The 16,955-nt window shown below is 36.6% G+C and overlaps 1 protein-coding gene across 1 annotated transcript in view; it reads right to left on the bottom strand.

The window, feature by feature from the left end:
• The window catches only part of CFAP54 (cilia and flagella associated protein 54), a 243,160-nt gene that overhangs the window by 103,725 nt on the left and 122,480 nt on the right, over positions 1 to 16,955 (bottom strand). Inside the window, exons 40-45 of the mRNA XM_023534023.1 lie at positions 13,145 to 13,297; positions 8,701 to 8,788; positions 8,204 to 8,413; positions 5,224 to 5,290; positions 3,363 to 3,545; positions 673 to 759 (exon numbers count right to left, since the gene is read on the bottom strand). Of these exons, the coding sequence (XP_023389791.1) occupies positions 673 to 759; positions 3,363 to 3,545; positions 5,224 to 5,290; positions 8,204 to 8,413; positions 8,701 to 8,788; positions 13,145 to 13,297 (788 nt within the window). The remainder of the gene's footprint in view (positions 1 to 672; positions 760 to 3,362; positions 3,546 to 5,223; positions 5,291 to 8,203; positions 8,414 to 8,700; positions 8,789 to 13,144; positions 13,298 to 16,955) is intronic.

Genomic DNA, 16,955 nt, shown 5'->3' with positions numbered 1-16,955 from the left:
ACGTTACTGTGTAATATGGAATAGGATTGAATTCCATATTAGAGATGAAGAGATGCAGAACAGGTAGCAAATTTGCTGGATGTTTAGATGATCCACACACAAAATGAATTCAATGAAAGTGGGAGCCTGAGACCACAGGTAACTAGGAAAAGGGGCAGAGAAAAATGAAGTGCTTCAGGTTGCCGCTCCATAAGGGGTTCAAGCCAACTGCTCATGAATTGTAAAGGCAAAGAACATCACCTGATTTCTAGGTTCCAGAATTAATTGTAATTTAGTGTCTCTGCAATTAAAAAACAAAACAAAACTCTGTATACCATGATAGACATAAAAATCTTTAGCAAAAAATTCACAGAAACTTCAGAAAAGTGACTCATAAGTCCACGAATATTCAGGAAATCAATCTTTCAGAAGTGGTTATTTCCATGCTGGCTGGTGTTGGGTGAGTCTTGTTACCATGTGTAGATGTTCCTCACTTTACTGTGGCCTGAATGCAAAATGATAACCTTCCTAACTGATTCTTTCTCATACTTTATTATAATGGTGGGCAAATTTTTTCTAACATCAGTACAATACCATATTATTATTAGTTTATTATTATTAGGACCAAATTAATTCATGACAATATTTTTAACAGTTCAAAAATATCAGATGTCTTAAAAGCTTCTTACATACCTTGAGGATTCTTGCATCTAGATTTCTAACTAGGTCTTGGCAAATTCCAGAAACAAAATATTGGTATAATGCAAGGAGAGGCAGAATCTGCCAACAGAGAAACACTGTATTTTAAAACCTATGTTATCAAGTTAATAACATAATAATAAAATTTAGCCAAATAATATAAAAGATGTTATGCAAAATAGTGATTGAATTTCCATGCTAGGAGACGAGACAGTTTGGTATAAGAGAAATGATCTGCCTAGCATATGCTTCCTAATTTTACCAGAACTTTAAAGTGCTATCAGGGACTTAAAGTTCCATACAGATGTCACTTGGTACCAAAACCCTAGGTTTCACATCTTTTAAAGAGTTAAAGAGTGAAAACGTAATTATTTATCTTCCTTAAACAAAATTAATTCAATATATATGTATGAATCACTGAGGCCTATGGAAACATTCTAGCAAATGAGCTATCAAATAAATGCAAAATTTAAAGCAAAGGAACCCATATCCATGTCCCCTGAGAGCTCCTACCTACTCATCTCAATGTCAGTTGCTACTTATCTTCAACTGGAATATCACTATCAGTAAAAACATATTTATAACATGCCAATTATGTATCAGGCACTGTTGAATAAGAACAAAATCTAACAAGTCCCTCCCTTCACAGAGCATATATTCTACTGATTAAAACCCAAGCTTACTCTTCACATAATATTTTTATTTTCATAGAATTAACTCCAAGTTCAACTCTTCTTAAAATCTCATAGCTATCTGTAAAGGATTAAAGACAATCAATATTTCAATTGACCTAGCCACTGTCTAGCTAGAGACATATGTTGAGTGGACAGTTCTGCCTAGACTTCTGAACAACTCCTGATCTCAACTCAAAGCTGAAGCTCATTTCCTACGTCTGGGTCCTGCCCCACTAAAGGGAGATGGAGCAAGAAGGAGAACTGAGATTCCCACTAGTTAGCAAACTATTTCGCATGATTCCACAGCAATGGGTCCCACAGCAAATCGTATATGTGACAGCAGTGTCCTTAGCCACCAGGCTTCTGCTGGAGGGTAGTATAATACAAAATGGAAACCATTTACATTCTGTAAGTTCAGCTAAGGAGATTCTAATTGTCAGTCAACTGGCAGCCACTAATAGAAGCAGCTTTTTAAAAGGATTAGAACTTTAAAAAATTAAAAAAACAAAAAGGAGAACTGACCTTAAATGATTTTAAACATAATACATTTTTCTGCAATTATACACTACCAACATAATACAATACCTTTTTCTACAATTAATACGACGCAAGACAGTGAGTTGGCTATTACCTTTGAGATTTTCTTTTCTTTAGTGAGAAATCAAACCACACCATTTTATTGCTGCCAATTGCTCAATTATTCAGAAAAATGTTTTCAATTTCTTAAGCTTCAGAGAGAAAAAAAAGTCTCCTTCCTTTTCTAGTGCAGTGATATGTATTATATATGAATGTGACTAGGCGACTAAAGGCTACCCAAGGGATAGAGCTATTTTCTAAATCCAGAAATGAATCCCCTTAACAATGAGAGAAGCACCATTTTGCTATTTTTTTCTAATAAACAATTTCTTGCCAAGTCTTCCAAGTGTTAAAAGCATTTATCAACCTCTTCACTTTATCACATGGCTTTATAATTTAACAATCACATCAGGGAGAAATAAATCTTTTCACTATAAGGAGAGAGAGTAAATTTAGAATGAGAGAATAGAAAACAATATATGAAAAAGAAAGTGTGTATGAAAATTATGAAAGAAAAGGAAAGAAGCAGAAAAAGAGACAGGATAGATACTAAAAAGCAAACATAAGAGGAAACAAGACATGCAAAAGTAAAGGAAACAGCATAAAAAAGGAAAATAGCAAAACTAAGATAAAGGAGGAAAATATAAAATAATCAACAGTTAGAATGTACGAACTTATTTTTAAAATGTAATCAACTTTACATTTGTTTTATATACATATATATCAAACATATATTAATATATCAAATATATATACATAAATATGTTTTATATACATATATATCAAATATATATTAATATATCAAATATATATACATAATATATACACAAATATATATATATATATACACACAGATATATATGCATATAGTGGTTCATTTCCCCACAGGAAAAGAGAGTTGTAGTGGGATTCTTTTTAATTTCCTAAGAAAATAATAAGTGTTGTCTGGTTTTTATTTCACAGTTAGAATCTGTTGTTCACTTAGGATGCACCTTTAAAAGCGAAAAGACAAGAGACATGAAGATAAATTTATCTCAATAAAAACCAGTCTCATAGTTTTGGTCTTGATATGTCCTATATGATCTAATGCAGTAAGTTACATGTGTACTAAATTCCTCTGTTTGAGACCAGTGAAACATTCTAATCAATTTCACCAAATGTCTTAAGGGGAAAAAAAAAGATAAAATACAGTAAAAAGAGAACAAAATCAAAAAGACATTGCTTTTGGATCCAAAATGCAATGCAAACAACAATGTCAAAGAATCTTAATTAATATATTTCACTTTGAAATACAGATGAGAATCCTTAATATAGAGTTTAAAAGTTAAACGAAGACTGACTAAAAGAACATTAGCAAACTTTGAAAATTATAAGGTAAGTGGAGCAAAAAATACTGCAGTGACTTAAGATTTGGTGACTTTACAAGTTACTTACTATTATATTCTGCTTAACAAAGTGCAGTTCGTGTATTATATAATACAGACTTGCGACTACAGAGCAAATGTCAGCCCTGTATCTGTCCGAGAAGAGCTCAATGCCCGGGAGAAGCTGAGTGATCTCATACTGAGCATAGCAACGTTCAGCTTTGGGGTGTGGAAGTGTGGTTCTGAGCAAACCCTGATAATGAAAAAAGGTGAAATAAAGAGCCATAAATTGCATTTGCAACAATGAAACAGAAAGATGAGTACACATATTACTTCCTTAAGTGCTTAGCACATGCCTAGCACACTCTATCCTGTAATAAACAGTACTTATCATTAAAATTATCATCATTATAGGTTCCAAATGCTTTTATCCCTCAAGATGGGCCTTTCGAATTCCATGGTAACTGAATACTTCTTATTTTCAGAAGAAATTATCATTACATTAAGTTACCATTGATTGAGGGTCAATTCTGTGTTGGGCACTATTGGTAAGGTCTTTATAAATGCCATCTCATTTAATCCTCATGTAACTTAGCCCTAGAAGGAAGGACTGTTATCTTACAAATGATATTTAATTGAAGCTTAAACAACTTATCTGAGGTCACACAGTTAATGATGGCAGAAAGAAGATTCAAAGTCACATCTATTAAACTCAAAAAACTATGTCCTTTCCGCTATACCAAACTGTAAGTAGAGGAGATAACAACTTATTTCAGAAGTCTAAATTAAGTGAAGGTAATTCTGTACTTTTAACTGAATTAAGTGAAAAGGTAATTTGTTTTAATTTGACCAGTATTTCTTAGGTTTATACGACCAACATTGTACTAGACATTGGGAAACCAGATGAACGCACAAAATCAAATTTTATGTAGAAATGCTTCTTATGTTATCTTAAATAATTAAAATTTTTTGATGACAAATGCATTATAAAATTATTTAATGTACATATCAGAAAGAATTTTCATTAGATTGCTCATTAAAGTTATAAGGTACTTACTCTAAAATGCTATGCAGTTGTTTCAATTTTTAGTTTCACAAATTTGCTTCAAAATCACAAAGAATTAACAGGTTTTTAAAAATAAATCCCGCTATCTAATTTTTTATTTTAGGTGCAGTATTACTTAGAGATTATGCCCACATTAAGCCCATTATTCCTTTTGCATCCTTGCCTCTTCAACCTCTTCCCTTTGAAGCACAAGCAAGAGGTGAATGGAACATAAGAAAATTAAAAAATCTGGCCTTACATTCAGAGCCTTTCCCAAAGATCTTAACTATCCAGATTTCATAAGCTATTAGATTCTTCTGATACACAGAACAAGGGTGTCCGTCCTTCAAGGTAAACAGAACCTTCAGTAGATTGAAAAGGCCCCAGCTACATTCCTGAATCTGAAAATGTATTTCTGTTAAAAATTCCTATCTTCTTCAGTAAAGTCAAACCCAAATTCTATAAAATGCAAATACTCTAAGTACTTCTGTAGTCTACAACTTATTTTTGTGCTTTCATTATATGGTATACCTTATATCATGCAATTGAGCAAAACTTTATTTAAAGATAATGCAACCATCTGAGTCAAATGGACTGAATTTGCTGCTCACTGATCTTACTGATCTTACTGATGACAGGAGACTCGGTTTCCTTATATGTAAAACTCCTTCCTCAGTCTAAGGGACAAACCGACTCTGCTGGATGTTAAAGATGAAAGTGTCACAGGGGTTCAGCCAGAGAAAGAAAGACTGGCTTATGAAATTTGATCAAGGTTCATGCTTTTCTTGTGCCTATAAGTTTTATACATATGAAAAACTACTACATTTTTCTTTTACTGATTAACAAATGGTCATGCTACTGTAGAAAGATATACACGAAGTGTTACCTGAAAGAGTAATGCAGACAAAATGCAACAGTTGGTTCTCTTCTCAACATCCAATATCTTAATAAATCTAAATAAGTATAAGAAAAATAAACTGATTCATAAACAATTTTTCAAAAATATTTTAATATAAATATGACTCCAATGCTCATAGATTTCCCAGAATTATGATAGTTTTTGTGATTCTAAAAGTGCTACATACTCATAAAAGATCTAGAACAATGAAAAATATAAAACATAAAATGAAAAGTCACCTACAATCCTACCACCTACACATAATTATTGGTAATATTTTGGCCAATTTCTTTCTAGATTTTTGTCTATATAGTTATACATGCATTCATTAAGACTAGAATTATGCAATACCTATTATTTTACAAATTGTCCATTCATGAACGTGATGAGCTACATCATTATTTTACAGAACTTTAATAGGTTTATCAAATGGATGTACCATAATATAAAACAATTCATCTCCATTTTGGTTTTTTTCAATGCTGAGGTAAATGTTGTACTATCATTCTGAGCACTTGTTCTATCAGTTCTATTGAATAAATCCATAGAAGTACAATTTGAAGGGGAAACGTGGTATACACTTTTAAAGTTTTTGATGAATATGGTTAAATAATTCTCTCCAAAAGATTGAAACTCACCAGCAGTATACTATGGACACACTGATGATATTAAGTCTCGCTATCAAAGATTCAGGTAATATCTCTGAATTTACTACTGTCTCATTTTATGTCCCGTAGAAGAGTTTGAGTTTTCTTTACATGGGTCTCGAAACTCATATTTGCAGCTATAAACTACATTACCTTCTTCTAAGTCATATTTACATAAAACCAGTCATCTTCACTATATTAAATAACTATATTAATTAATTAACATCTATCTGAGTTCGGCTTTTCTATATGGCTATTAGAGTGTGGGGAGAAGAGTTTTTTCCACGCAGGGAGCCTCCATGAACAGACAAAGCCTCTCTAATATCATATATCCTGGGGAAGTCAGACTTCTAGTTAAATAACTGGAAAGTGACCTTCTGTTGGTTAAATATCAGTAAATAGTAACTTCAGAGGCTCAGAGAAGCTGAGGTGCCCAATGGCAGGCATGCTACGGTGGTTCTTTTTTAAGCTGTAAATCTTTTTCGGCTTTTCTATTCTCTGCTGTCAAGCTCTACTAAGTCATAAGCTCACACTTGTGTGGGGATTGTGTGTGTGTGTGCATGTGTGCGTGCACATGCATGTGTGTGTGTGTGTAAGGATGAGCTACTTCCCAGGAGTGTAAAAAAAAATAATCAAACTTGACAAATCTTTTAAAAATCTTTACTATTTAATACTTTTTAACTAGATGATTTCTTACTTCCCCTGCACAAAGATGCTAATTTTCTGAAAATAATATGATTATTAACTACTTACTATTTTTTAAAATTTGCAGATTTTTGCCCACTACACCCTATAGGTAAGTTAAAAATGTAACTGGACAGGTAAAGGAAACCTGTACTTTTACCTTCTCCATACTTTTTAAGTTTCTCATATTAATTAAATATTTAAGACATCTGTGAGTGCTAACTAGGTATAAGTCATTGTGATAGACTTTCAGATGTTATGTGTGGCAGGCCGAATAATGGCTACTGAGAGATATCTTTGTCTTAATTCCCTAAACCTATGAACATGTTGGTTTACATGGAAAAAAAAAAAGAGGAATTTACAGATGTGGCTAAATTAAAGACCTTAAAATGGAGAGGTTATTCTGGATTACTCAGGTGGATTCAATGTAATTACATTGGTCCTTATAAAAGAAAGGCAAGAGGATCACAGAAGGAGATGTGAGGATAAAAACAGGAGATTGGGGGAGGTGGGGAGAGACAGAAAGATGATAGGCAGTTGGTCTTGAAGACAGTAGATGACCATTGAACCAATGAATGCAGGAGGCCTCAAGAAGCTGAACAAGACAAGAAAATATATTCTCCCCTAGAGCCTCAGCGGGGGAGCACAGACCTTCCAACACATTCGTTTTAGGATGTAAGACAGTAAGTCTTTGTTGTTTTAAGCCACTAAATTTGTGGTAATTTGTCACAGCAGCAGTAGGAAGTAGTTACAGTATGTGTTATAGGCTAAATTGTGTGCCATCCCCCCCCCCACACACACACACACAAACACCAAAATCACATGTTGAAGTCCTAATCCCCAGTGACCTCAGAATGTGACTCTACTTAGAGATAAGGTCTTTAAAGAGGTAATTAAGTTAAAATGAGGTCATTAAGGTGGGCTGGAATCTGATGTGACTGGTGTTCTCATAAGAGGAGGACATTAGGACACAGTCATGTGAGGACACGGCAAGAAGACAACCATCCAAAGAGATGAGGAAAGAGACCTCAGAAGAAACCAACCCTGCCAACACCTTGAACTCGAACTTCTAGCGTCCAGAATTGCGAGAAATATAGTTCTGTTGTTTAAGCCACCCAGTCTGTGGTACTTTGTTATGACAGCCCTAGCAAACTAATATAGTATGTCATGTGACTCTCATCACCATGGTTTAATGATGAAGACACTGAGGCTCAGAAGGAATAAATAACTTGCTGAGGGGCACAGAGTTTAGTAGGAGGCTCTTGGGATAGAATTAGGCCCAAGTTGCCCTGCTTCCTCACTACTCTGGTTCCCATACCAATTGTTCATTCAACCATTCATTCAACAAGTAGTCACTGAATGCCACCTTCATGCAAGGCACTTAGGCTACAATGGTATACAAAGCAAAGACCTTTGCCCATGTGGTGCTCATATTCTGGGGGATGGGAGATATTTAGAAAGAGGAGAGGATCACAAACAATAAACATCACAAATAAGTAAATGGTATAACCCTCTATGATTTGGACATAGCTAGAAGAATCCAGGGCGTGTGAAACATGCCTCTACATGGCACAGGTGGGTACCCCACAAAGGGAAGCTATTAGCTATTACTCAGATCATTCCATTGTCATACTCACTGGGCTATCTTTGCTGATATGATTGCTCCTTGCAAACATCCCCAAATGCCAACTTTTGACAGAAATTCCTCACTGTAGTCTTTGGAACCTGGAGGTGAATAGCTGTCAGTGGCACTGTCGAGTGAGGGGCACAACTCTTTCCATGTATGTAGCACATCTTGCTTCCCGAATAAGTCATCAAGAGCTTGACACCAACACTTAAAAGCAGCCCTAAAACCAAAACAGAGCATCAAACAGCACATTCTCTAAGACCTATGCCATTAAATCTTTTCAAAAGGGAAAGCAAATATACTTAAGAAACATTTTAATTAAAATCTATATCATTTATGCATTGCTCATAACCATTTTTCTCAGGTAGCATTTGATGAATAAATGTAGCAATGTAATATTATTGAAGAACTAAAATTTCAGAAAGACAGTATTTTTCACGATCATTTAAAAATTTTTTCAAAAAAATCAATAGTTTTCCCTCATTCTAAAGACTCTAAAAAATCTACCTTCTCTTTTCTGCGAAGATGAGAAGACTTCCAAGTTCATGCAACGCCTGAACTTTAAGACTTCTTTGATTGCTGGCTTGGAGAACATCTGTATTTCAGTCAAGTAAAAGAACAAATATCAGTTTCTGGAAAATATCTCCTTTGTATTTGCAAAAATATTTGAAACGGCATTATTCCTTAACTGTGTACTTGCAAACTATTAGTGCCTTCAAATGTCACACAATATCCATGCAGACACGGAGCAAAGGATGCTCTACTTGGATACAGTGGAGTGGAGACTGGGTCTAACAGGTAGGAAACGCAAAGACAGTGTAATAGGAGTCAGGGAGGTGGAAACAGTTGAGAAGAGAAATGCAGAAATGCGTGCAAGGGAGAGAGAGCTAGGTACATGTGAAAATGACATGTGCAACTGGCGATGGTTTTCCTGGGAGGGAGAAGGACACAGGTAAGGTTACAGAGGCGTCTGAATGCCTTGGAAAAATGTGTTCATTATTCCATAATGAATGAGAAGCCCCGAAGGTTTTTGAGCAGGGATCTGACAAGATCACAGCATATCAGTTTACGCCTTTTACCCAAAAAGCATATCTTTAATATCACCTTATTTTTTTTTTTTGATAGAGAGGGTTCTGAAGAATGTATACACTCAAGAATGTGTAGCCAAAAACCCAAGCAACATGGCAATTGTTTTTAATGAGGACAATACTGTCTCTTAGAGGGTGTTTTAGAAATCTGAGGAAAGGTTTCGTCACAAAGAGGCATCTCCTGGTATTACAAAGGTGAAGACCAGAGAAACTGGATGGGCTGTAATGCACAGAACCTTGCCCTACACTGAAGAAAAAGGCGTTAAATCTATTTATAATTATCTAACATCTGTACTTCATTTAACACATAAAAAGTGTATATTTGCATGTTTTCAAACTGCTCTAAATTTTCTAGAAATGCCACCACTCACTGTAGTACGCTGTTTTGTTTAGCACTTTACCTAAATTTATTTGTCATTTTAGAAAATCATATCACCAAAATTAACAGTGCTAACACTACGTGCCACCAACATAACACACCGGAACCACTCTGCATCCATAGCTGTCACAGTCATGGTAGTTCTTCATACAGGATATGAGCATCTGATTGCTTCACTGTACCTTCTACTGCTTGAGTACTTACACATCAATAATAGATTCTTTTATTTTGTTTTATTATTATCTTTTATTTTATACTTAGAGCATCATACTGATTTTTTAAAAATAATATCTATAGGAAGAATATATTCAATATGAACTTTATTTCAGGGAGTAAAAGAGAAATTACAAAACATCTGTTATTTCAAGAAAAGAGGGGGAATGTTGGGTTTACAACATGGCTTGAGTATGTACTGCTGAATTTGTAAAAGCAATATAAAGTGGAATGACAAGGAAAATGAAATCGGCTAGGGCACAACAAAAGAACTTAAGAGTGGCCACATCCCAGAGAGTGGTTCACAGATTAAAGGAGGATGGACAGGAAGGTGGCCTTGAATCTCACAATGGTGACAGCCTGGCTGGGACAGTGGTAACAAAAAGTGCTGGACACACCTTGTCTCGACATTACAATGTCACTGCCTGTAAGGGTATGATGAATAGGTTCTCTGTTCGGGCTCTAATATCCAACTTTTAAAGAAAATATTTCAAGACCAAATGTAATTCTCAGCATGAATGCAGATAATAGTATTGAAAATGAATACATAATAAATAAATCTTACCAATAGTTTCATAGTAAGAAGAAATTACTAGTCCAAGTTGTGAATGTGGAAGTTTGCTTTTCTCCACTGAACTAAAAACTCTGAAATGTTCCTGAGAAAGATCAGGGGGTGTGGGCATATGCATCTCTTCTATCCCCAGGCAAAATTCCACCTTTCCAGTAGAAATTTTTGAATTGTTTATTCCTCCTTTGTCTCCTAAATTCATGGGGAAAAAAATGAAAAAATCCTTAGAATGGAAAAAGAAAGGAAGTTGATGGGGAGGAAAAAGGCAGGAGAAAAGGAACGGAAGCTGAAGGGGAAAAGGCTTTGTATATATCTGAGACTTATTTGCTATTTGAGGGATAGTGTTTCCTTAAACTTAGCATCTAAAATCATTTCTGAAGAGACTAGGTATATGTGAATGAGCTCTACACTGAAGTTATTTTTAAAAAGAACACTACTCAGTGTTGCAGAATATAAATGTTGAGATAATGCTTTGCTTCTCCTGGGGATTGGTAGAAGTTACACCATTTGGGTTTGTCCTTTTTAAAGAGCTTCCAACCATAAGTTATTAGTTTGCCTCTGGGGCAGAGACCTCTGGGAAAGAAGCAACACATAGATAGTTCTGACCTGAGCTGGGGAAAATGGGCAAGAGCTTTCTCTTTATAAGATCAGACAACACACAGGGGAAAAAGACGGGACATATTCTAGGAAAAGTAGTCAAAGGCTGCAGAGAGAAAGAAGCAATTGTGGCTTTTGAAATCTATAGCCCGAGGATTGGGGATAAACTGCTGAGAATATTTTGGTGTGTACTGCATGCCTTTGAGATGGCTCTCATCCCTGGAGACCCTATGAATGAGTGATGTACACAATGTCTTGGCCTCAACAGCCCTGCTCAGCCCCTGGAAACTCATGCTTCTGGCTTCTTTATGGAGTCAATCCATCTCATATTTGGTCTTCCTCTTTTCCTGCTGCTGTTTATTTTTCCCGGCATAATTGTCTTTTCCAAAGAACCCTGCCTTCTCGTGACGTGCCCAAAGTAGGACAGCTTCAGTTTTGTCATTTTTGCCTCCAGCGATGTTTCAGGCTTACTTTGCTCTACAACCCACTTGTTAGTCTTTCTGGTGGCCCAGGGTATCTGTAGTGCTCTCCTCCAACACCATATTTCAGATGAATATTTGATTATATTTCAATATTTCAAATGAATATTTTGGTACCAGGTGAGACTCAGAGTGAATAGGTGTAAACCATTCTTAGCAATTTTATGTCCTGTTTTTAATTCATGCCTTAAAAAATTATTAATGTATGCCATAATTGAAAAAAGTTTAAATATGATATGGAGAGCTAATTTAATATAATGTGAGTTTATGGACAATACAACCAAAAACTGTGGATACATATCATAACAAGTACTTTTTGGAGGAAGCAGCAACAAGAAATACAGACAAACATACATATGTATATACATACATACATACATTAAAATATACACATAAAACTTAAGCCAGTGGTCATAAAAAAAACTTAAGCCAGTGGTCATAAAAAAAATTTAGAAATCTTTCAGATTTCTAAAAGATTAGTTCAGTGGATATTAGCATCTTAGGTATAAGTTTAAATCTATTTTTAATAACTTTAAAATATAATTAAGTTTATTTATTTGTAAGCTTATTTTTATTATTCTGATAAATTTCAACAGCAAGAATTATAAACATAAATTAGGATTTAATAATTTTTAAATAACCTAAATATAGATAAATTTGAATATACTCTTCTTTGAGGTTACCACTTAATCATTCAAGGCTGTGTTCTGATTGAGCTGTGTTTGACAAATCAATAGATGTTGAGAAAGGAAGAAACAAATTAATGTAATGTAACCAATGATAATGAACATCATGTTTTGAGCTAAAAAAAAATCTCTAAAAAGATCAAAATCTGTGATATTAATAAGAAATCTTATTGATGCTTGTATTAGTATGCATTCATTTCTTTGATAGTGATAAAGTAGTGTTTTTGTAAAAGGTTCTAGTTACTTCAGTATGAATCAATCCATCTACTAATAAAAATTAAATAAGACTATAGCACCATACTTGCAAAGAAAACAGTAAGAACAAAGATGTACAAAATGAAAAAATTAACAAATATTGTTTTTGTATCTACTCTATACAAGGGAATATAATAGTTTCACAGGAAGCATAAAAGTGGATGAGCAAGAATCATATAATTTCACTTATATGTGGGATATAAAACTGAAAGCAACAAACAAATATGACAAACAGAGATTCATGGACATGGACAGCGGATTAGTGGGTACCAGAGGGAAGTGAAGGAGAGAGGAGGTAAGTAGGGGTAAAGGGGGTCAAATATATATGATGTTAAGAAAATTAACTTTGGGTGGTAAACACGATGCAATATACATATGACGTATTACTGACTTGTACACTTGAAGCCTATATGATTTTATTAACCAATGTCATCCTAATAATTTTAATTAAAAAAAGAAAGAAAGAAGTTGGGGGGCGGGAAGCAGATGAGTGAGGCAGTGCCTTGGTTGGAATAAAGTGTGTGAGAAAGAAGATGTGATCCACTAGGCAAGAAGAAGAAAGTGGAAGGGAGCAGCGAGGGGGCATGTAAGTGGGGAACGGAGGCAGCTATGGCAGAATATGGTAGATCTGCAGGGTGGTTCCCCACCTTAAATAAAGAGTAAGTGATATAGTGTAAGTGTTTTACCTTGTGTCTGTGCAAGAAATAATGAAAGCAACTTTCTGCTGTGTCGGATTGATCTGTTATGGTATTTGGATTTTTCCAATGTCTCTCTAAAACATCTCAAAGTGTCTGTCACTTCCACGGGCACACAGACGAGCTTTTTGGCTTGGCTGTATTCTGAAAAGAAAGGGAAGAGCAACAGTTGGGGATTAAATGCTGCAGCAAGCCAACTAGTAGCAAAAGACTCTAATTCAGAAATTTCTTGGTCCCAAACAAAAGCTGCTAAATTCAAAACCTTCAGGTCTATAGCAGATGTTTCAATGTTCAGATCAATTTTTTTTTCTAGTATATTTGAAAGTACTTTAAAAAAAAAAAAAGAAAGAAAAAACTTAAAAAACTTTTGATTCTCATGAAATACAAAAAATTTTAGATCTTGCCAATTTTCCTTATGAAGCCTCCTCCTTTTTTTTGCTGATCATAAAAGATGAAATAATCTACTTTTTAGCAGCCTCTTCAAAGCAAAGGTACCTTGGAAAAGAGACGAAAGGAAGAAACAAAAAAGAGACAGACAACTGTTCTCTTAAGAGAAGGAAAAGACAATTTTCTAATATTGGAGGGTGCAGAGGAAAGGAAGATGGGGCCATAAAAGGGTGTAAAACTAACAAACAGTCCTGAAAAAATGGCCAGAAAGGGGAGATGGTGGCAGAGAGTTGCTGTGAGGTCCCTGGAGAGGAAGGGACCATCCAGAAATTAGGCTGCAGACCTGCAGCATGCGCCACGAAGCAGGAACATAAGAAAAACGAAATTACAGGCTTCACATTGAATTAACTTCTTCAACAAGTTGAACAGGTCAAATGTCTTCTATAAAATATGAGATCTTGAAAGGAAAGCAACTTGCCAGGGAACGGAGCTGTAAGAGGTTAGGCGGCAAGGCCTTGGCCCTTGAGAGTTTACAGTCTAGCTGCAGAGGTGAAGCAAGTCATCACTTAAGTATTAAAATCACAGTTACAGAAAGTAAATGCGGGAAAGACAGAGGAGAGAGATCAGACTAGGGAGGAAGGGATGAGCGAGAAAGACTTCATGGGAGAAGAGATATGCCGGCTGTGTCTTAGAGGAAAGGGAAGATTTGATTAAGAAGAAAGAGGTAAGGGGTTTTAGAAAAAGAATAGCTGAAGTTGACTGAGCACTTACACTAAACCAGGAACTATTCACAGTAAATTATGGTGATAAGTCTCAACAAATCATAAAAACAACTGTAAGAGGTATATATCATTATATCCTCATTTTACAGATGAGGAAAAGAAGCCATACAGAAGTCTGATAGCTTCTCCTGGGTCACAGAACTAGTTTGTGCAAGGAGAGGTATGGCGGCAGGAGTAAGGGTGGGGATTCAGGGCACAGTGAGATGACATGACCAGTCCTGTTGAACAAAGAAGGGTTTGCCAGGGGCCTGAAGCCCTCGCTGAGTAAGTGGCCTCCACCCTCTTAAATGGGGAGCTGAGCAAGGGTTTTGACCGGGATCCTAACAGAAGAGATTAGTATTTTAGGAAGAGTTAGCCAATAGTTGCACGCACAGCACACTGCAATAGAAAAAGGCTGGTGGCTGAGAGACTGTGATGACATCGTGTGATCTGAATCTGAGTAAGGTAGTAGCAATGTAAACAAGGGAAGGACACAGGGAACATTCCAATGTTTGAAGCGACAGGAAAGTGGTTATTTGGCTATGTGGCAACATTTTTAAAAAGCGGAGGTGAGGGGTGGTAAAAGTTACCTCTTCCCCATCCTTTTGGGGCCAATGACCTTGATTCCCACCTCACTGGGGAAAAAAAAAAAAAAAACTAAAGCAATCCAAAAGGATTTCCCATAGGCCCCAACCACCATATCCATCCAGTCTCCAGCACCTATGCCCATCTATGCACCTCAACAACATCACTCCAATAGTTCTCCTCTCTCCAAATCATCAATTTTTCCCTCTGCGGAATCATTCTCAACAGCACATTTTGCTGTTTTTCTCCTACCTTTAAAACAATTTAAATTTCATGTTCATCTATATGCTAGTGGCTCCAAAATTTATATCTCTGGCTCCAACTTTTCTGAAGTCCAGACTCATCCACCCAATGATCTACTCTGCTGTGTGCCCATTAGACACCTCAAACTTAACAGGAACCCAACTGATTTCCTAATCTTTCCCCTTAAACCTGCTCCTCCCATACTCTTTCCTCATCTCATTAAAGGATTGTTCCATTTTTCCAATTACTTAGGCCGAACGCTGGAATCGTCCTTGACTGCTCTTCTAATATGCTCCAAATCAAATTCACAGCAAATCTTATAGGCTCCCGCCTCAGAGATTGTCCGGAGTGCCACCATCTCTCACCAGCTCCAATCTCCACTCCCACTCCCACTGAGTTCCAAGACCTCATCATCTCTTCTGAGTTACTGCAATTGCCAGCTGCCCTGTTTCCACCCTTGCCACTCTCAACACAGCAACCAGGGGACTCCTTTTAAAAAGCAAGTCATCTCAGGTCACTCCACTGCCCAAGACCCTCCATTGGCTTCCCCACCACCTAAGGCAAATACCAAAGCCCCAAGAGTGACTTGTAAGACCCACCATGAACTGGCTCCCCAGGACCACTCTGACCCCTTCTCTTATGACCCTCCCCTGTGCTCCCTCCCACACCACACATGCTTTCACATCAGGGCCTTGGCATCAGTGGTTCACTGTGGCCCAGAACATTCTTCCTCGGGATATCTTCATGTTTTGCTTCCTCGGCTCCTTAAGATTATTGTTTAACTCAACTTCTCAATGAGTCCTCCTTTGATCACCCTATATGAAATTATAGCACTCTCCCTTTCTCCCTCCCGACTTCTATTCTCTGCGGCAGTCATTGTCTTCTGACGTACTGTGTGTTTCGCTTGTGTGTTGACTGTCTCCCACCACGTGACTGCAAGTCCCATTAGGACAAGGATTTTTGTCCATTTTGTCCACTGCTATAACCCCAGGCCTATAACAATGCCTGTTACATGGTATGTGCTCAGTAAATATATGTTAAATGAATGAATGACAACGGTCTTCAAAATTATATAGCTAAGATAAACTTTATTAATAATCGCTTCTATAAGCCTTAATCTCAATTGATCCTAACGGCACTTTATAAACTAGTTGGGTAGACATCACTCTCACTTTACAAAGAAGGAAAAGTAAACTTGAGTGGCATTCGATTGTTTTAAGCCCTTATAAGAGATAAGAGAGAGAATCAGTATTTAAGTCCAGTGCCTTTCCCAGAGAATTCTCAAAGAGTATCAGATCCTGGTTAATAGGCAATGATCCAAATTTGAGGTGCAGGGACACTTTGAGAACAGGACAGAAGTAAGCCCAAGAAGGGTTAATAAGAGAAGCAGCCCGACTTCCTTGTGACCCCAGGGAGGTTCTGATGGAATTAATAACAAAAGGTTATATTATGTGCCCACAGTGATGACATCTTTCAATATATCCTGATTTCTAGAAATCCTGGAGGCTCTAGTCAAACAAGAAACATGGCTGCACTGAGAAAAACATTTGTCTCCCCAGCAAGTTCACTCTTGACACACTCCCCTAACACGCACTTAAGAGAATCAAATACTTAGGCCACAGTAACTCTTATTTACTCCCTGGTAGCTCTCACTCTCCTACCCTACCAACTTCATTCACCTGTCCACTCCGTCCTGTCCCCGCCATCTTGCCCCCTCAAGTCTCCCCTCCTCTGAGCGTGTGCAGTCCTGCATGCCCCTGAGCCGGTGTATGCCCCTACTCCTCGACCACCGCCACCCTCACACACAACACCCTGGAGATGATAGA

Source organism: Pteropus vampyrus, unplaced genomic scaffold (genome assembly GCF_000151845.1).
Source record: "Pteropus vampyrus isolate Shadow unplaced genomic scaffold, Pvam_2.0 Scaffold116, whole genome shotgun sequence".
Classification (NCBI taxonomy): domain Eukaryota; kingdom Metazoa; phylum Chordata; class Mammalia; order Chiroptera; family Pteropodidae; genus Pteropus; species Pteropus vampyrus.
The sequence above is the reverse complement of the archived record's forward strand: the minus strand, read 5'-3'. Positions and strand labels throughout refer to the sequence as shown.